Genomic DNA, 19,692 nt, shown 5'->3' with positions numbered 1-19,692 from the left:
CTCTCATCGTTGGCTGGTAAGTCTGAGATTACTGGTTCTCCATGACCTTCCTGTCAGTGTCACAACAGGGGAGCTGTCAGGTCCTTTCAAAGACATCATCATAAAACATTCATCCTGTTAGCAAGCTCCAAACCTTTTGGGGGTTGGTATGATAATGCAACCACCAGACCTTTGCAACACATAGCTAACAGGTTATTGTTGCTGCTTTGGTCTATGTATGTAGAGTCAGTCTAAACTAAGTATTTAATTGTCAAGGGTGTGGTTTAATTCTGTTCCAGCAAATCTGACTAGCTGTCATCTCCTATCTGCTATAGTTAGCCTCAGGCCAGTTTCAGTCATACTTATACATTATTGTCCATTTGTATGGTATCTAAAATAGGGAAAGAAAATCTTCTGACCGAAAAACAAACAAATCTGTTTGAATTACAATTGCAATGCCACTGTCGTGACATATTGAACACAGTAAGCCATTTGTAAACCAAAATGCTGATTTGAAACCTGGAATTGATTAGGAGCAAAGCCGCGAATGAATGACTAAAATTAACCGGCTGTACGGCTGCTAAGATCTGTGACAGGAAACACAATGTTTCCAATCCACTCTGCCTTGATTCTGACAGCATGTGCCAGAGCCAAATCTAGCAGATACTGAGAACATATTAATTCTCTTACTTTGAAACTACAGCAAGAGTAGCAAATTACATCCACTGGTGTGATATGGCACTTGGATTATCGACAAGATGCATAGAGCATTAGCATTCACAGAGACTGGTAAAACATGATATGATAATATAAAATTCCTATTTTAGGGTGGCAGGTTGGGGGGGGGGCTTAACAAGGGATGTTGGTTTTACTCAATTAAAATTTACAGCCTCAAGGACTTCCTGCTTGCATGTCCCTGATTGTTTAAAAGACAGGGTGGGTGTGTCACTGCCATCATTGCCATACCTTCGCTCCTGGATCTAAGATAAAATATACTTTGACAACCCTGTCACACTGTAGTGGAGAACACCAAGCTGAGTCATGTCCATTAAAACCTCAGAGTCATTAAGAGGATCCAATTTGAAAAATATGCAGACAAGGGCATTTTATATCACACGTTGTCACGTTCAAGTCACACACGAGGCTCTGAGGAGCTCAATCCTCCATGGTGGGTCAAAATATTGTCAGGGTACTTTTTCCCATCGTATCCAATTCGCTGCCATTAGACCGGAGGGGGCTTTACGGTGCCCTGCGGGTCTATGTTAAGTGTGACTAGATTTGCTTCTTTCGCCTCAGCTCAATAGGGCCACATATTCCATTCAATGTAAACCCTCCCACGCTTTGCAATGGCTGAGGTAGAATTTATCGTAATACTACTCCAGCTGCTCTATGGCAAGCTTTATTTATTTGTGGCTTGGGCTGTCACCATGGTTACCATTTGCATTGCTTGTTTGTTTATGGCTCCAGACTTTTCAGCCACCATAAAACGCTGCAGGTTGCTCCATACAACAAGTCCTGTGTGTTATGTGGATGAAGGCGACACAGATATGCACCCTGACCCGTGAACGAGAGTAATACCTTATCTCTCCCCCCGGCCTGGCTGGTGACAACAGGTGCAGAGCAACAAAACCACTAATAAGGCACAGTCCTCATTAGCAAAGAGATGCAGGTTTAAACCCAGCTCACGCTTGTGATGCCTTGCTCAATCTTCTTTCGCAAGACACTAAATTGCAACCAACTATCGCTCCATCAACCAATTATAGATTGCTTTATAGGCATGACCATAGTTAAAGACAGCATTGCAAAAGGGGGTAACAGGCGCCAACTCTTCTCTTGTTCTGCTGATCCTGACCTCTGACCTCTCTTTGGCCAACAGGAAATAGGAACGTGTGTTTTCCTACGGTGCACAGTTACATTAGACGAGATCATTAGACAACAGGTCTGTCATAATGACACGCATCCAATCTCATCCAACTGGATGGTAAAGCTTAACCTGTTCAGACTCTGATGTTTTAGTCTGTATGCCACCAAACACAGATGACCCATAAAACCCGCTTGTTGGCTGCGGGCCCTGGATCGGGAGAGCAGGTGCAGCGAGCGGATATCTCACGATCGATTAGCTTCTAAATCCAATGTTTTAAGCTAACGTTAGCTAGCTACAAGGCTAACTTACTATAATGCACCATTAAAGACAGGGCTAACTGACAGCTAGCTACGTGACTAACACCGGGAGCATACTCACTCAGTGGTCCTCCAGGTCCGAGTACCTGGTCTTTGGCAGGCGGAGTGCCGCTCTGTCGCTCGAAGTTGCCAGGGTTGGAGAAATAATCCCTCAGCCTCGGGAGCTCCCTGCCTGCTTCCAACAGTTCGGTGTGAAACTCCAGGGCCGTGAGGATGTATTGGTCCCGTATTAGCTGTGCAGCAATAACATCCACAGAGACCCGTGTCTCGGCGCTGCCTGCCATAGCGGAGGTGGCCGCGACCGAGACCGAGATGCCCTCACCGCTGGGGCTCGTCCGGTTGCTAGACAGCAGGAGCGTCGGAGGCTCGGCGTCCGCAGGCGGAGAGAACGGATTGCCCGGCGGTGGCCCTGGCGCCCCGTCACTCGGGCTTCTCTCTGTGTCAACTGTTTCATTAGGGCGCCGCTCAGCCTCTTCCTCGGAATCACTGAGATTAAACGGGTTGACCGACGCCATTTTTGCACTATAAAGATTTTTAGCAACCTAAGCTAGCTAAGCTAATCAGACCCGCTTCTTCCTGAATAGATTCCTAGCTAAGGGTTTGGTAGGTGGCTTTGATAAGGGGGAACGAATGCGATTCTGTGATTGGTCAAATGTAAAAGACATTTCCCCCAAAACCCGCCTCTGTCTTGGGATAACAGAATATGATTGGGTACTGGCGAGACAGAAAGGAAAACTGGGCAGGGCACATTTGACAGCTGATAGCGTATGCTAGCTTGTGTTATCCCAAGAAATACAAGCCGATAATAATTTCGAATGAAGTTGCACATTATCTGATAGAAAACAGAGAGGAGCTTATTTGCATTAAAAGGCGTTTTGGGAGAGGTGTTTTTTTTATTTTTAAAGAAAAGCGCGTTGGGAAATTGATATTTTAACTACAGTACCCACAATTCAACTGCAAAGTACACGCGTCGACGTAAAACGTCAGTCACAACAAGGAAGTCGATGCTCGTGCTACCTGTATTTCTTGTACTAATCTCCTTAGACACAGAGGGACAGTTGGTTTTGTAAAACGACGCACGTAAAGATTACGTTGATCTTGTCTTGTGCAACAAAGCCGTCAACTGCCGGGTTCTCTGGATATGTAACTGTCATCTAAGAATATAAAAGCGGAAGCTACATCAGGTGCATGGGTGAAATGAATGGTAGCAAAGTTAGATAGTCCTGCTCTCTCATTCATTCATACGGAGACAACGTCCCCCGTTTTAATGGGCAGATTCCTCTGACGTTACAAGCAGGTAAGACTTTTTGCATGGCCCATAGATGCATCTCGTCAACAAGCTTCACTGACTGCTGATTTATAAGTAACTGGACCACTGAAATGTACAGATCTAACCATTAAAGCCAGTATTTCTGCACAAACGTTGAAGGCATATGGGAGCATAAGGATTACCTCTGCTCTTAAGCACACTTTGGCTTAACTGCTCTGTTTTACACTAAACCTTCATGGCGCCTGCTGCCATTTGAACTAACCCATTAACCCTGAAAAGTTAGGATGCTAGACTGCGAAACTTTAAGTTTGTCTGTATTTCCTTTAGTGATCTTTATTCTGTCTTCATTTCTGTCTCTTATTGTATCTTCCTTTCCTCCAATACAGACCCGCCTCGGTATTGACATTCAAAATGAGGATGATCACCTTCTTCCTGATTGGGCTGGCAGTCCATGTGGTCTTCTTCGTCTCTATTTTTGACATCTACTTCACCTCTCCACTGGTCCATGGCATGACACCCCAGGTCACACCACTGGGACCCCCAGCCTCCAGGCTAGTGTTAGTGGTGGGCGACGGTCTCAGAGCAGACAGTCTCTTCACCCTCCTGCCCAACGGCTCATCCAGGGCCCCATATTTGAGGTTGGAAACTGACAAATGTTTACACTGGGACTTTTTCCAATGCTTTTACCTATCCTCCTGATCAACTGGGGTTTCTTGTGTGTGTTTCCCGATATCAGGAGTGTGATAGAGCAGAGGGGTACCTGGGGCGTGTCACACACACGCGTGCCCACTGAGTCTCGTCCCGGTCACGTTGCTCTCATCGCTGGCTTCTATGAGGACGTCAGTGCTGTTGCCAAAGGTAGGTGTGCATCTGTGCATGTTGGTTGACTGATATTTGTGTCTGTTTGTGACTGCGAGTGCACTGACCTTTTTCTGTGTGTGTGTGTGTGTGTGTGTGTGTGTGTGTGTGTGTGTGTGTGTGTGTGTGTGTGTGTGTGTGTCTGATATCAGGGTGGAAGGAGAATCCTGTGGAGTTTGACTCGGTGTTTAATGAGAGCAGACACACCTGGTGCTGGGGCAGTCCTGATATTCTGCCCATGTTTGCCAAAGGTACACACGCATAGCACTCAGACAAAAAACATGATCAGAGCCACTAACTTAATCAATATTAGCAAAATGTCACAGATAAGGACTGTGTAAAATTATGAAATGGATAACAAACAGAATAAAAAACAGAAATTTAATAACTGTAGTAGCTTCTAATCATGACTTTTCTTTTATTCCTCATTACTTCCTATTCCACGCTGTGGTTCTTCCAGGTGCCAGCGGTGACCATGTGTATACACACACATACCCCGCACAGGAGGAGGACTTTGCCTCCACAGACGCCTCCAGGCTGGACAGCTGGGTGTTCAATCAAGTCAAAGTATGGTAGCGGAATTAGTAATGACAAATGTTGCTGTGTATCTTTTGATAATCACATAAAAATGTTTTGGAAGTAATTCTAGGAGACTCCATTGGTATTATTAGTGCAGGTTTGCTCATTGATACGTCTGTTGTTCTCTCCCAACTAGTCACTCTTTCAGTCAGCGAAGTCTAACTCCAGCCTGAGGGAGAGTCTGCTCGAGGATAAGAATGTCTTCTTCCTGCATCTGCTGGGCATCGACACAAATGGACATGCTCACAGACCAATGTCACAGTAAGAGACATGTTATTAAGATTCCCTTGTTATTTTGACAGTCATATCAAATTATATTGCACTTCACATAATATAACAAAGTTAAATGATTGTTGTTTAAGTGGCCTTTACTTAAGTAGTGCCATCTTCATCTTGTTTTTGTCGTCTTTTAGGGAGTACCTGGAAAATGTTGCTCTAGTAGACACTGGTGTAGCTGAGCTGGTGTCTGTAGTAGAGGAATTCTTTGGTTATGATGGCAGAACAGCCTACGTGTTCACCTCTGATCATGGCATGACAAACTGGGGTAAGACTGTTAGCCTATTTGTCTTTTTTACTGTCTACAACTGAAAAGACTTAAATATATATTGTTTAGTTAGGAATTCACTGGAGTCTTTGACATTATGTGTGTGTCTCCAGGTTCACACGGTGCAGGCCACCCCTCAGAGACGCTCACTCCATTAGTGGTGTGGGGAGCCGGAGTTCAAAGTGCCCACAGAGTGACTGATGCCCAACCCTACACCGATGGGTATCTGCAAGGTGCTGAACTTGTGCTGCTTGCCCTAAAATCTCCAAGCACGCCTTTTAGCTTCAGTTTAAAACCCAGGTTCTCCTATGAAAGACATTAAATTACTTTTAGGCAGAGTGGAATTTTATATTTGATTGTCAAAAAATCATGAATATTCTGTTTTATCAATATCTATTTTATCATTTTATCTACATTCTCTCTCAGATTGGAAACTGGAGCACATTCGCAGAGTTGATGTCAATCAGGTAAGCCCCATGACACTTTTTAATACTACTGCACATAAAATGCACACTGCGAATTAAACAAAACAAAATGTATTTAAAGCTTTTTTGATATTTATTACCTTAGGCGGACATCGCTCCCCTCATGGCATCTCTCATTGGTGTGCCCATTCCTGTCAACTCTGTTGTAAGCCCAGAGACATATTTTATCTAATGTAACTCTATGCATTTGTAAGTGTTTGCTGCATTCTCAGAGTTGTATGTGTTGATGTGTTTTTGTGTCTCTTCAGGGCGTGTTACCTCTTCTCTACCTTAATAACAGTGAGCAGTTCAAGGCAGAGAGCATGTACGCCAATGCTATTCAAGTACTGGAGCAATTCAAAGTACGGAAGCATTCAGCTCTGCTATTACTAATCATTACCCTAATAGTTGAACTTGGTAAATTTGCCAGTTATTAATAGTTATGAGTTAGTAACAATATTACCAGCTGAAGTGACACTATTACGTTTAGAGGTATCTCCAGTTATATGAATTAACTTAACGTGATAACTTTAAACACCATGTTGTCACCAAGTTTTTAATTATTTAAAGATGTATGTATCAGTTATATAAATCTATAGTGATTGATTTTTTTTTATAGGTGAAAATGACCCAGAAAAAGGAGACAACCTTGTCTTTTCTCTTCACCCCATATCAGTAAGTACAATTAGTGAGTTCATGACTTGTAATAAAGGTGATGTGAATCCAAAGATGGCTTTTTCTTTGTTCAGTTCAGAGTTCAGTTAAAAAACAAACAAACAAAGGAGTCATGTTATGATGAATGTATCTCACGTCTGTGGCTTGGAGAAAGTTTCAGGCGGAAGTTGCTGAGGCATTCTATTGCTGGCCAGTGTAAAACTGAAGCAGGCCAATGCATTGTTAATAACATTGTGGTTATGTCGGTATGAAGGCAAATGAGGTGCACTGTATTTGGTTAAGACCGCATTTAAATGCAATTTCACACACTCTTCATTGCTCTGTCTCACTGTTTTCCCAGACTACTGACTGAGTCAAAACAAGCAGAATTCATCCACAAGGCCAGAATACTGATTCAGCTGGAGAAGTACAGGGATGCTGTGAGTATTTGAGAAAAAGATGGTCTGCAGTAGGTATTGTAGGTATAATAACTCATTTAAATTAAAGTCCCACACACATAAAGTGGTTATATATCATAAGACTTGTGTATTAGATGTTGCAATAGAAAGTTCACGATCATGCCTGACACCACTGCTGCGTTGTACACGGAACATTTGGAGGAACTCTGTGTTCCCACCATAAACAAGAGTCTAAATTAAAAAGTCGCAGCTGGTAGGACTTTCCAAACGTGTAGGAACTTTGGGGTCGGGCCTGCAGCCATTTTTTTTCTAAATCTGCAGCCATAGAACCATTTTGTATTTTGTTCATTGTGCTTTGACTCATCAAAATTGATTTACAGAGGAAAACAAATGACAGATGGTTGACTAATTCTATTCAGTGCTGATATGTTTACAGGCTAAAGGCAATATTAGGTCATTTTTTGATAGGTCAGTGGACTAATTTGTGTGCTGAATGAACCTTCTAGTTCCTTGAAAAGCAGTCCCCCGGCCTACATTTTCTGGATACTTTGGGTGAATAATTAACAGCTCAGTGGAACCGGCTAAAATGTGGTGGATGCTGTCGACATCACCAAATTTGCATCGTTGGGCTTCTTTTTAATAGCCACTTTCATTCCAAGTTTCCTTGTTTGTTACTTTACATTCCACACTGATTACTTGACTTTCCACTTTCCCCGTTCCCCCCTCCCCCGGGTCTGTCTCCTGTCAGATCTCTCTGTGCCGGTCTCTGATATCCCATGCTCTGGAGGGCCTGGTCTACTACCACACCTATGACAGGTTCTTCCTGGGTTGCAGTGTGGTGCTGGGATTTGTAGGCTGGACGTCGTACGTAGTCGTCGTAATACTCAAGACTCATGCCAGCCTTAACAGACACCCCAGCCTCCTCAAACAGGTCAGGGTGTGCACTGCAATCCCTCTTTCTCTTACCATCAAAGATTCCCTCCACCTAAACAAGTCAATGAAACTCGATTGTCTCGCCAAGTTACATTCTTGGTATTTCTCCCCTTTGTGTTTGCAGATTCCCAGTCATACCTTGGCAAGGCTGTGTATGTGTGTGACAGCGGCGATCACTGTGTTCCTGCTTATCCAAAGAAGCCCGGTTACCTACTATATTTACTGCCTGCTGCCTGTCCCTGTATGGTACTCTGTCCTCAAAGAGTGAGTAGCACACACATTTGAGGAAAAAATAGGGATGGGAGGGATATAAGACTCAAATGCGTCTGAATATAGAAGCTTTTAATTGGATGTAATTTCCCTCACACGTACTTGTTCATGCACGCGTGGACCAGCTGCAGTGAGGTGTTAATTAGATCCTTTGAAATGGCGTTGGATCCATTCATGCTGAAGGGATAAAAGGATGGTCTTTGTGTTTTTTTTCTTCTATCGGAGGACAAATAAGCTCTTTAATGATCCATTTTAGGTCTGGAACTCTGACAGATTTGATTCGCTCAGCTCCCTCCCTGCCGCTGTGGAAATGCTTTGGCTATTTTCTGCTGTTGGCGCTGGGGATCGAGCTCCTGGTAGGTGTCTTCAGTGTCTTCTGATGCCCCACGAGAGGCAAATGTGCTACTTTAGCTGACCTCCACATGTAGTAAATTTTTGCAGATTGTTCACAGTGTGCATTGTAGGGCTCACAGTTTACCTTTGCTGCCCCCAGGTGGTGAGTTTCTTCCATCGCGCCATGCTGACTGTGGGCCTGGCCGTCCTCTCTCTCTGGCCCTTCCTGTCAGGGCTTTATGGCAAATCCAAGGTAACTCCATCACAGAGAATGGCTCCTGCAGTCACACCAGGAAAAAGTATTTTAATATTTTCAATATTTTAACAACTGAGAAGATTATGGGAAGGCAGTTTCTCCAGGAGTGTTTTGGAATTCCAGGTGGAGTAGCAAACCTTCCTGCTCACAGAGATCTTGACTGATGGATTTCTACCTATTAAATAGACAATTCAATTAATAATCAAGAATCAAACAAGTCCCACTGACTGATCAATGATAATGAAATGGGATTAAACAAATAGGTAGGTCAAAAATATTTCTTTTTGTTTCAGTTCCTTTTTTTGGTTTTATTTAGACAGTATTCCAGTAAATAAAATCAATGGTGATCAATTAAATATTTTATTCTTCCTAGTTCTGACACGTCACATATTATATGCTCCTCTGTCCTGATTGTCTTGTCCTATCGTGTCTTTTATTTCTTGGATGACAACAATATTATACAGAAAATTATTAGATGAAATACTGACGCACAAAAAAAATGAAACACGTGATTAGTTATGTAAGAAGTTAATATCTTGTCTGTTACATCTACTGTATCTCGTTAATTTAGGCTCACTGTGTCTGTCACCCGTACAGTTCCGATCAGTGAGCTGGTTTCTGGGCTGTCTGTGTCTTGCTGCTTTCCCCCTGATGCCGGTTGTGGGCAGAGAGCCTAACATACATCTGGTGTGAGTGCTTCCTCTTTTTTGCTTATGCTTATCGGAAAAGTTAACCACACAAGTCCTACCAGAGAACAACACTTCAGTCAGCTATGAGGAAATAATTCATAATGCTAAATTCAGAACTTCATCTCTTAAAGGTAAATCAGCTTCTCGTTAATGGATGGGCAATGTAGTTGGAAACCATATCACAACATTCATATGATATCAGTGTTTATATATCGAAATGTGGAAAATTTATGGATGATCACTTAAAACACATACGCAAAATGAAATAAGACTGAACTGGGTTGCATCATTTTGCAATAATTAGACCAATTTTTAACACTCCTTTGCCTTGAGAGACTCCTTTCTATCATTGAGTAAACTGGCAGCCCCCCGGAATATTTCCTGTTATATAAAATGTATAACGGTAACAATGCAGAGTAACTGATAAACTGTACAATTATCACAAATAGTGAATGCAATAATTGCAGGACGTTTGTGTAAAATGAGCGATTTGGATACATTTGGAGTGACAACTTCCTGTGATATTTGCTTGAAAAAGCAAGTTTATCAGTTTTCCTGATATTTAAGAGCATTTTATACAGTCTCTCCATCTTTATTGCTATTAATTATTTCCTTAGCAATCATACACACTTACTGGGCTTCTGATCTGACAAATGAGGTGTTTTCAGGCCGGATTAACTTCAACATGACATGTAAACAGGATGTGTCAAATCAGCCAGAAAGCCTTACGATCGACTGTATTCTCCCAAAATCCTGTTAACTATGCGGCTATTTGCCATGAACATGCCTATAACAACAAAGTAACATATGATTTTTGTTGACTCAGCACCTGCGCCGGTCTGCTCACTCTCTTCACTTCGGTCTGTTACCTGTGGTCGTCAGGACGGAGAGCACCGCTGCACCTTAGTGACAAACAGCAGTTTGTCGCCCAGGTAACTACAGTGAACGTCCCGTTGTGTGTGTGTGTGTGTGTGTGTGTGTGTGTGTGTGTGTGTGTGTGTGTGTGTGTGTGTGTGTGTGTGTGTGTGTGTGGGGGGGATTGTGCCGGTGTGTCCTCTAAAAATAAATTCTGACCTGTCAAACCCAACAGATGCTCCATGTGGCGGTGTGTGCGTACGTGCCATCCCTCACACACTCCAGCCTGCAGCAGAAACAGGGCCTGCCCCTTCTCAATCAGATCATCAGCTGGACCACGCTAGGTGGGTCGGACTCACAAGAGATCTACTGGCATTTTTTCCATTTTCATTTCTTAGAATTTCCCCTGGAGATTATAATCATACTCATGTATCATCTATGTGACATTTTTAAATACTGATGAGTTGAGATGTAAATCAAATAATCTTTGGTGTGTATATATCCCATCTCATTAACTTAGCGTTAGGACATAGTTTCACATAATTTACTACATAACTTTCTAGTTCCAAGACCCACACCTCTGCTGTCTTTTTCTTTTTTCTCAGCATCTTCTATGCTGGTTCCATTGTTGAGCTCCACACGTCTTTTCCACCGACTCCTCAGCATCTTCCTCTCTCTCACAGCCACATACCTGCTGCTCAGCACTGGGTAAGACAGGATATTACTCACGAAGGGCTGCAACTAACTTGAGCTAATCAATTAGTTGTTTGGTCAGAAAATGGTGAAAAATGTTTATCAGCCCAAGATGACATTCTCAAACACCTTGTTTTGTCCACGACCCAGAGGTATTCAGTTTACTGTCATAGAGGAGCAAAGAACCAGAATAAATTCCTTGCAAGAAATTACACAAACTGATTAATCGATTATCAAAAGAGTTTGTGATTTACTTAAACAGCTGACAAATAATCAATTAATCCAGCAGCTCTACCGACACATCGTGCAGCTGAACTAACACTTCAAATTAAGTCTCGAGTAGAGTTTTGTCGGCACACTGGGATTTCTAATGTGTGTGTGTGTGTGTGTGTGTGTGTCCCTTAACCAGGTCAGAGGCCTTGTTCCCCCCAGTGTTGTCTTGGTTGATGTTCGTGTGGATCAACATTGAACAGGAAGCCATGCTCGCTCAGGGTGTCTCTGGCAGACAAGAGGTAGAAACCATTAAGCATGTTTCCAAACTTAGACTTAGGCGCTACATAGGAAATGAGATGCAAATCTGACAAGTCTGACAAGTGGTTGTCTGTTTATTTCACTGTAGGCCCGTGTCAAATTTAGATCACATCTACCATTGTCATACAAGCACTGGAATATCTGAGTGGAGTTTATTTTTTGCTTTTTAGAGAAATTATAAAAATGATTTCTGGAGCTTCTACGTATCTGATCTGAAGTATTCTTTTGTTGAATATCTATTTTTCTAACCAAACAAACAAGGAAATCCCTGCTCACGATAACAATCTGTAATCTGTGTGGTTTACATAAAGCTCAATATAATGTACATGCAATCTAAGTAATCACTGATGTTATCATGTGAGTAAATGTCTTATTGGCATGCTTCTGTGTGTTTTCTTTCCAGCTCTCCACTATTGATTTCTCTGCAAACATTGACATCACCAAGATCCGACAGCTGAAGCTGGATGATATCAGAAGATCATATTTTTTTGTATCCCTGTGAGAGTGTTTGCAACAGTGACATGAGCATGACAAACCCTCACTGCCAACGGTTAGCTAGAGGCAGTGCTTTGGTCTGCAGGCATCATTCAGGCCAAATTTTGCAGACCAAATTGTTATTCACAAATTATGAACTGATGAGCTTCACATTGTCCCGGGTCCTTCCTTGACTGCACACTTTCTTCAGGTATTTTTTATAATAACAGCCTTCTTTGGGACGGGGAATATAGCTTCCATTAACAGGTACGTACATCATTGTGCGTCTCTGTGTGACTGTGTCCAAATGGCAGGAAGTTGTGTTGTGTTGTGTGGTGGTGTAAGCTATCTTTAGGTAAAGGTGGCAGTGGGGTGGGGGTGAATGTGGCTGTGCATGATTCAGCCTGAGCAGTGTGTCTGTCCGGTGCGTGTTTTAATCATTAGCAAGAAATCAATTGAATACAGGACAGAAACAAGAGATCTGTGAAATTTAGCCCGGGCATACAGTTAAGACCAGAGATGGTGACGATGATAAATATTGTGTTTAATTCCGTTGTCTGTTTTTTACTTTTGTCCAGTTTCGACCCAGCGTCCGTTTATTGTTTCCTCACCGTCTTCAACCCCTTCATCATGGGAGGCCTGATGATGTGGAAGGTACCATATTTAAAAAATGTTTTTAAGGTATATGCTGTGTCACTGTACACGGTATATTGCCCTCAATTTTATGTATTAAAGTGTGTTTAGAGGTCTTGGAGAGTAGAACTGCGTATGTGGGGAAAAAAAAGTAGTATAAAACGTTTTGTGAGGAAGCTGCATGTTATCGGATTTTGGGTAATGTAGGCACCAGGTCTTGAAAAGCAGTCTGCTGGTCTCGCATTGAACTATTTATGGAACCAAAGATCACATTTTCTATTCCACGCATTGTAGCCAATGTAGCCAGTGGGTAACATCGCTGGAGTAAATCTATCAGATTACATTGAGCTTGAATACTTTTTTTTCACAGATGGAGTACTACTCTTCGAGACCTGCAAACACACTTTATTGTGTAAAATAGGTGGAGTCGCCCTTTAAGAAATATTTTTCAGAGAGAGGGAAGTAGTCATGATCTGTTAAGACATCTGTCAGTGAAACATGTTGCAAACGTGACCTGTCAACATGCCGGCCTTCTAATTTTAACCTTTTAATTTCCTGCATTGCTTTTTCACATTCTGTTACAACCACGACTTGCAACAGACATCGCCAGTGAATCGTATTTCTATGGACTTTTTCGTTAAATCTTAAATGTCTTGTGTCATCCTTCGTTCTTCCAGGTTATCATTCCATTCATAATAGTGATGTGTACGTTTGAGACCATCCAAGTTGCAACTCAGCTTTCATCAAGAAGGTAACTCCTCACTAAAATAAGCTGCAAGAGCGAGTGCATCAGATACCAACATGGTGTTTTTTCCTGTGGTTGGTTGTGAGTGAAGAGGGTGTGAAAGGGATGTTGGTCTACTGATGCACTAGACATTAAGTGTACATGTGTAGTTGTAGAGGATTTACTGTAAAAGATCTTGCCTCTAAGGCTTTCCTTATTCTTCTTTTCCAGTCTGTTCCTCATCGTCCTGGTCATCTCCGACTTGATGGCACTGGTGAGGCATTTCCTGTTATTTTGAAAAGGCTCTGGTTGAATATAAAGTCAGAGATACATTGGGTGTTCCTTCTCTACCTGTGTATGATTAATTCTAACCCACTCCTTCTTTCCTCAGCACTTTTTCTTTCTGGTGCAGGACTACGGCAGCTGGTTGGACATTGGCACAAGGCAAGTTAACTGGCAAACACGCGTTTTTTTTTTTAACATCTTAATTAATAACTAGACTCTCTCACACACACACACATACACACACACACACACACTGTCCCTCCTCTTGCCTTGTGCCTCCTTTTCTTTACTTCGATTGCACACTTTTGCACATAAACACATTGAACTTGCCTCTCTGTCTCTTGCAGCATTAGCCATTATGTGATTGTGATGTCGATGACCATCTTCCTCATGCTGCTCAGTGTTGTAACACACATCTTCACCTCCCAAAGACTCACCCTGTGGAGGAGGACCAAGATGCACTTCCCCTAAATGAACGTGCACACACACACTGGTTTCCAAACCAAATGTTTAGTATTTATTTAACTTTTTTGCTTGTTCGTTTGCTTCGTTTTAGGACTCAATTTACAGTGTAGCACTGTCCATAACTCTCACACCATGTGGGATCATTTGTACTTATATTTCTTAATTAGTCAAATGCGTTAAGTTTTCTTCTCAGAAATGCTTGAAGAATTGAACACATTGTTATCTCTGAAAGTGTTTACCATAGAGAAATACAAGTATAGACAAAGATCAAAATCACACTTAGAAAATACTGAGTTCTTTATCTGTACAGTTGTTGTCAAAGTTATACATTTTTAAATTGTAATCAGGATTTTTCTTACTGTGTTGATACATGCTTTTAATAGGACATTTTACAGAGTGTACCAAGACTTTTGCACTGTATTCTTTTCTACACCATGTTCTGTCTCAATGGCATTTGGTTTGCATTAATCATTGATGAACTGACTAGGGCTACTTGAATATTTGACTATGAGTAATGCCTTTGTCAAGGGTGCAGATTTATGATCCACCAAAGAATGGTAGCTTGATGACCCTTTAAAGGGATAGTTCGGGTTTTTTTGAAGTGGGGTCATATAAAGTACATATCTATAGTCGATCTGTTCCCTACCATAATCACCGATCAGCGCAGCCTCAGTTTGGAGAAGTAGAGAGAAACCCGAACTAGCCCTTCGGGGCACTACGTCATTTTTGTTGAAGAAATTCAAACTCTAATCTCTATATTTATTATCATTGAGAAGTTATAATAGAAACTCACATATTTATTTTTCCATAACTGAATCAACAAGCTGTTCTCAGAGGAAAACAAGGTCCCCAGAACACTGTTTGCAGCTAGATAGGTGACAGGGTCTGCCGCATATAAACAACGTATGAAAATGTGTTGTCCTTTAAAGTCAGTTTGTTTATCAAGTTTAGTCAGTCATTAAAACACAGTGTGTTTATTTCATTTTAGTCAGTGAAGATCTTTCTCTTCTGATTAAAATGTCCCAAAACTACATAGTTCATCTTTACGTACGCGATGCCATTTCAGGTAAAGCTGCCTAAAACATATCCATAACGGAGAGGGATGTTTGCTTTTTTTAATTCACTGTGACTATGTGTACCAATAACACTGAAGGAGTGGGCATTCACGGAACTAAACCGGGTACTATTGCAGCTGTTGTACGCTGTGTTTGTACACCAGGAAAAAACTGTCGCCATGGCCTGGGCTTAGAAAAAACAACAGAGCCCAGTGGCCAGCACTAGGACTGTGGTTGCATTTGGAAACTCCTTTGCCACATTGCTGTAACTAAAAATGTGTAACAATGTGCTGCTATGGTTAGTATGTTTTCTCTGAGCAAAGAGAACAAAATAAAAGCCAAAAAAAAAACCCCAACAACCTCATTCTCACGTGTGACACCGTTAATCCTCATGTCAATAAAGTAGGCTGACGTTTGCTGCATGTACAGGCTAAACTCATCTCAAACCACCTTGAAATACCTTTATAAAATGGTATCACTTCACTTCAGGATGATAATACTCTCTGACCATGGTAACAGATAATATGCCTATACATTTTCACCCCTATTGGAGAGTCAAAGGACCTTTCACCTGCAAGCTAGACTTCAGACGTCCTGCATAAAAGATGTGTGATGAACACATGTCACCATCACAGTTTGCGTTACCACATCCTCTTTCAGCTCTTCCCGTTTTTGAAGCAGCCAACACTTGGACGTTCGGTAAGGCCATTGCCCGTCTTCTTTGATGTATCTTTCTCAGTCGTCTTGGTGTAACGTTCTAAGAGATTTAAGGTTTGAGTGGCATGTGAAATGTTTCTGCAGAAGTGGCTGTAGGTGCTGGCAGCGCACATGCATCCATCAGTGTTCTGCAGATGCTGTGATATGCGCTGTGTGAAACCCAACTGTGAACTTCATGTTTCAGTACTGCCACGTTATGAGACATCCAGACCACTGAGATTGTCAGGTCTGCTGCTGCTGCTGTGTAGGTCATCCCAAAATATTTTTGCGCTCAGGCAGCAAACATTTCCTTCACTTCACTTTCCTCCACTCACCTAATCAACAGTTCAATAATGCATTCACTCTATGTAAGGTGAATCACACTCTGAGGTTATAGTTAGATAATTAATGCACACATACAAAATAACGGGCATACATGGAGGGTTGACCAGAAGGAGGAAGCAACTAGCTCTGTGGTTTTGCTAGAGTTTGTATGAAGTCACCTACTGCTTCTGCTGGAATGCACACACCCACCATCTCACGCACACACACACGGAACTGACACGGCATGCAAAACCGGACACTAGTTTCTGACAAGACACAGAGACAATTTATTTTCATAGCCTCAACTTCCGCACAAAGTTGCCACACTTGAACACATAAAACATACATGCATCATATGCGCACATGCATGGCCAAGCGAGGGAGACACACACACACACGCACACATACAGACCTCTATTTTCCCGTGTGAGCTGGCACAGTGTGAGAACGGAACAGGTTGATGTAGAGGACGTAAGCGTCCTTTAATACCCTCATTTTCACGCACAAGATCACTCGGCAGCCAGTTCTCCTTTCAACCAAAAGGTAAGTGCTAGTAATCTCTCTTGATGTTCATTCACGACACAGCTTCCTTTGCATTGTTGTTCTCTTGGTGATAATTCAACTTTAAGTTGTAAAGAGTATCTGTATTTTTACTATATATTTTAATGTGTAATCTGTATTCATGACATTACAATACTGTACTGTGTTGTTTCAGTTTATTTGCAGTTCTGTTTCCTGATAAACTGATAATACGTGACCAAAGCTTGTAACCAGTTAATGTTGTGCAAGACAGCATGACAGACTCTCAACTTGGATTATGTGGACACATATGAGCAACACATTGTCAGTAATTGTCAGTTTCATTACTAATTCATCTCATGGCTCTTTACAACCTGCGAATCTACATTCAGTAGATGCGTTCATGAGGAAAAAGATACGGGAGAAATCCAACCGACGACAAGTTTGTTGTATTTCTTCCATATTTTCATAGAAATTGTTCTACTACTAATTCTTCAAAACAGACTGTCCATTTTTGCCCTCTTATCTGATGTGGCTCTCCCTCCCTTTCTTTCCCTAGCAAATATGAACTCAACAGTAACCCCGGGCACACAATCCATGACCATGAACAATGCAACAAACTCACCGCCACAGAAGGATTCTGACTATGTCCTCGTGGTCATCTACTCTGTGGTTCTGCTCAGCGGTACCATCAGCCTGAGCCTGATGATCCACATCATAAGGTCCAGCAAGACATCCATGACCTCCATCGCTGTACTCAACCTCATCTTCACCCACTTCGTCTTCCTCCTCACCGTGCCCTTCAGGATATACTATTACACAACTGTTGACTGGAAACTGGGCATGGAGTGGTGTAAAGTGGTCAGCAGCATGATCCACATCCACATGTACATGTCTTTTGTCTTCTATGTGATCATCCTCATCACGCGCCTGTCATCGTTCTACCACAAAGCTGAGCGGGAGACCTCCTTCCGGAGAATTCACGCTCTCCTTGTCAGCGCCCTGGTGTGGATGGTCGTGCTCATCTCGGTCCCTTGCATCCTCTCTTTTTCCTACGGCAAAGGCGCCAACAATGGATCCTCACAGTGCTTTGAGTTTGGCAGTAGCATTAAGTCTGGTGCCAAGGCCATCAACTACATCGTAAGCATGGTAATCATCATGGTGGCTACAGTGCTGACAGTCCTCCAAGCCAATGTCCTGAGGATTCTGTACAGGACGCACCACTGGGGATGCACCTCTCAGCAGGACTTCGGGGCTCAGCTGAAGAGTCTCTGCTTTGCCCTCATCATGGTGGTCTGCTTCATTCCTTACCACCTGTTCCGGATGTATTACTTAGAACACATTTCCGACTGGGAGCATTTCAATGAAGTGTTTCTGAGCCTGACCACTTTCAACTGTTTGGACATGCTCACCTTCCTGGGGAGGAGAACCTGCTACATGTGCTTGCCAGGAAAGGCTGCTTGAAAACAGCTGGCAGGACACCCAAATCGGTGGAATAAATGTTGGCAATGTACGTTGCTGCACACCGAAGATTGAATTTTTGCATGTCTTTATGTTGCAACTTTACACGGCTTCAGATTCGGCTTCATGTTGCGACAACACTGCGCGCATGGACTGATAAGGTTGGCCCAAAATTCCCTCCAAGGCCATATCCCGCAGACTGTAACACTCCCTGTTTCATCACCCCGCATCCCAGTTTGATTTGTTTTTTGTAGCATAAAGGGACCTAAACTTAGTTTTGTTTTGCAACCCTGGTGTGGTAAAGTGACAAATAAATGAATGTTTAACCTTTATGACATGTACAAAGTTTACTTGCTTTACTTTTGTAATTCTTTTTACTATACTGTTTTATAAACTGCTCGTGTGCATCCTGATAAAGGCGGTGGATAGGACATAACAACTGTCCAAAAGCACACAAGAACATTTTTTTTAAAAAACAGATTAGATAGATTTAAGGAATCATATTTAAGCACTGAATTTTTTTAAAAAAGTTACCGAAAAAGTGCAAAAAGGGGGTCAGAGAGCGACACCCAGTACTGTTATCTGACTGCAGCTGAGCGCAAAATCTGAGCAACACCAGGTCGTATTCAGAGTGTAAGGGTCTTCCCTGGCAGTCTTTAAAGCAAAAAAGAAAAACGGAGAGATTAAAGAGGACATGACGTTATTTAGTTTCTGAATAAGGTAGGTCAAAGTTCTCTAACCAAGGTGTAAGAAAAGGGGGCCAACTCTTACACACTTTAGCAGTTGTGCTGCATTATCCTCAGTGTCATATAACCGCAATGTCACATACTATTTTTTTTTTTTTTTTAATGAATGGAGTTGTGTGTTTTTGGGGGGTAGAGGGGCAGTTAGGTAGGGAGCGCTGGCAGACCTTGGGAACAAAACCAGATTGGCCAAAGCTCCTATCTGACTTCTGTCAAATGTTTGCTCTAATAATCCTACCAGTGTTGTGTCATCTGCGGTTTCTTTTTTGTGTTATTCCTTGAACTGTGTTACTCTTTTTTTTATTTTATTTTTTTAGGTTATTTGGGGGGGAATTGTTGCATGTTATTTGATGATTAAAAGTGCAGAGAGAGAGAGAAACAAAAGAGAGAAGAAGGGCATCTGAGGTTAGACCTGAACTGTGCTTGTTAACGATTTGTCCTATCTGGCAGACTAAAGTGGTAGAAACTGCGTTGCCAAATGCTGAATTTGACTCGACTGGCAACTGTCTTTGGCTTATGCCTCAAAACGAATGAACTGTTGCCACCTGCTGGTCTTTGTATATACCACACAGGCTGTACACCCTGATTGTGCCACTGGTCTTTATGTCCCCTCATCTTTCATCCAAACTGTAATTTCATGTAAAAGACATGGAAAATGCAAATGTGCCTGGAAAATGCAGAATAAACATATTCCACTGTGTTTGCTAACACTCGACGTGTGTGTGTACACAGCCGTCGTGTTCAGCTCCACGGCTGAGCAGAGAAATAGATGTCTAGAATTGTTACTTTTTCACCATTATTTTGT

General features: G+C 42.2%; 3 protein-coding genes across 8 annotated transcripts in view; 2 read left to right on the top strand and 1 right to left on the bottom strand.

Moving 5' to 3' along the window:
- Window positions 1–2,824, bottom strand: part of relch (RAB11 binding and LisH domain, coiled-coil and HEAT repeat containing) — a 33,596-nt gene extending 30,772 nt beyond the window's left edge. For all 5 annotated transcript variants that reach the window (XR_005071368.1, XR_005071369.1, XM_037078316.1 and 2 more), the window contains exon 1: window positions 2,222–2,824. Coding sequence is in view for 3 of the 5 variants with exons in the window: in XM_037078316.1 (XP_036934211.1) it covers window positions 2,222–2,675 (454 nt within the window). In the remaining 2 variants the exon portion in view is untranslated. The remainder of the gene's footprint in view (window positions 1–2,221) is intronic.
- On the top strand, window positions 1,457–14,524 carry pign (phosphatidylinositol glycan anchor biosynthesis, class N). Of its 2 annotated transcripts, none has more exons than XM_037078320.1 (29): window positions 1,457–1,592; window positions 3,817–4,068; window positions 4,167–4,288; window positions 4,441–4,539; window positions 4,749–4,855; window positions 5,004–5,128; window positions 5,281–5,411; window positions 5,525–5,644; window positions 5,838–5,878; window positions 5,982–6,041; window positions 6,145–6,237; window positions 6,495–6,550; window positions 6,891–6,969; window positions 7,697–7,879; window positions 8,006–8,145; window positions 8,408–8,507; window positions 8,645–8,737; window positions 9,338–9,429; window positions 10,256–10,361; window positions 10,520–10,628; window positions 10,890–10,992; window positions 11,387–11,489; window positions 11,912–11,998; window positions 12,194–12,249; window positions 12,561–12,636; window positions 13,293–13,366; window positions 13,571–13,613; window positions 13,731–13,783; window positions 13,972–14,524. In XM_037078320.1, the coding sequence occupies exons 2-29, from the start codon at window positions 3,842–3,844 to the stop codon at window positions 14,093–14,095; spliced, it is 2,802 nt and encodes a 933-aa protein (XP_036934215.1). In that variant the 5' UTR covers window positions 1,457–1,592; window positions 3,817–3,841; the 3' UTR covers window positions 14,096–14,524. The 2 variants fall into 2 exon arrangements, with proteins under 2 accessions (XP_036934215.1, XP_036934214.1); XM_037078319.1 differs by lacking the exon at window positions 1,457–1,592 and adding an exon at window positions 3,008–3,457.
- Window positions 14,525–16,285: 1,761 nt separating this feature from the next.
- Window positions 16,286–19,597, top strand: LOC119008281 (probable G-protein coupled receptor 141). Its single transcript, XM_037078379.1, has 2 exons — window positions 16,286–16,707; window positions 17,243–19,597. The coding sequence occupies exon 2, from the start codon at window positions 17,248–17,250 to the stop codon at window positions 18,145–18,147; it is 900 nt and encodes a 299-aa protein (XP_036934274.1). The 5' UTR covers window positions 16,286–16,707; window positions 17,243–17,247; the 3' UTR covers window positions 18,148–19,597.
- The last annotated feature ends 95 nt before the right edge of the window (window positions 19,598–19,692 follow it).

The sequence above is a fragment of the Acanthopagrus latus genome, chromosome 19, assembly GCF_904848185.1.
Source record: "Acanthopagrus latus isolate v.2019 chromosome 19, fAcaLat1.1, whole genome shotgun sequence".
In the NCBI taxonomy this organism is placed as follows: Eukaryota; Metazoa; Chordata; class Actinopteri; order Spariformes; family Sparidae; genus Acanthopagrus; species Acanthopagrus latus.
The sequence above is the reverse complement of the archived record's forward strand: the minus strand, read 5'-3'. Positions and strand labels throughout refer to the sequence as shown.

Coding starts and splice junctions, on each gene's coding strand:
- LOC119008281 (XM_037078379.1), top strand. CDS start 17,248: ATGAACTCAACAGTAACCCCGGGCACACAATCCATGACCATGAACAAT.
- pign (XM_037078320.1), top strand. CDS start 3,842: ATGAGGATGATCACCTTCTTCCTGATTGGGCTGGCAGTCCATGTGGTC. Junction 4,540..4,748: donor TCTGCCCATGTTTGCCAAAG/GTACACACGCAT, acceptor TGGTTCTTCCAG/GTGCCAGCGGTGACCATGTG. Junction 8,508..8,644: donor CGCTGGGGATCGAGCTCCTG/GTAGGTGTCTTC, acceptor TGCTGCCCCCAG/GTGGTGAGTTTCTTCCATCG.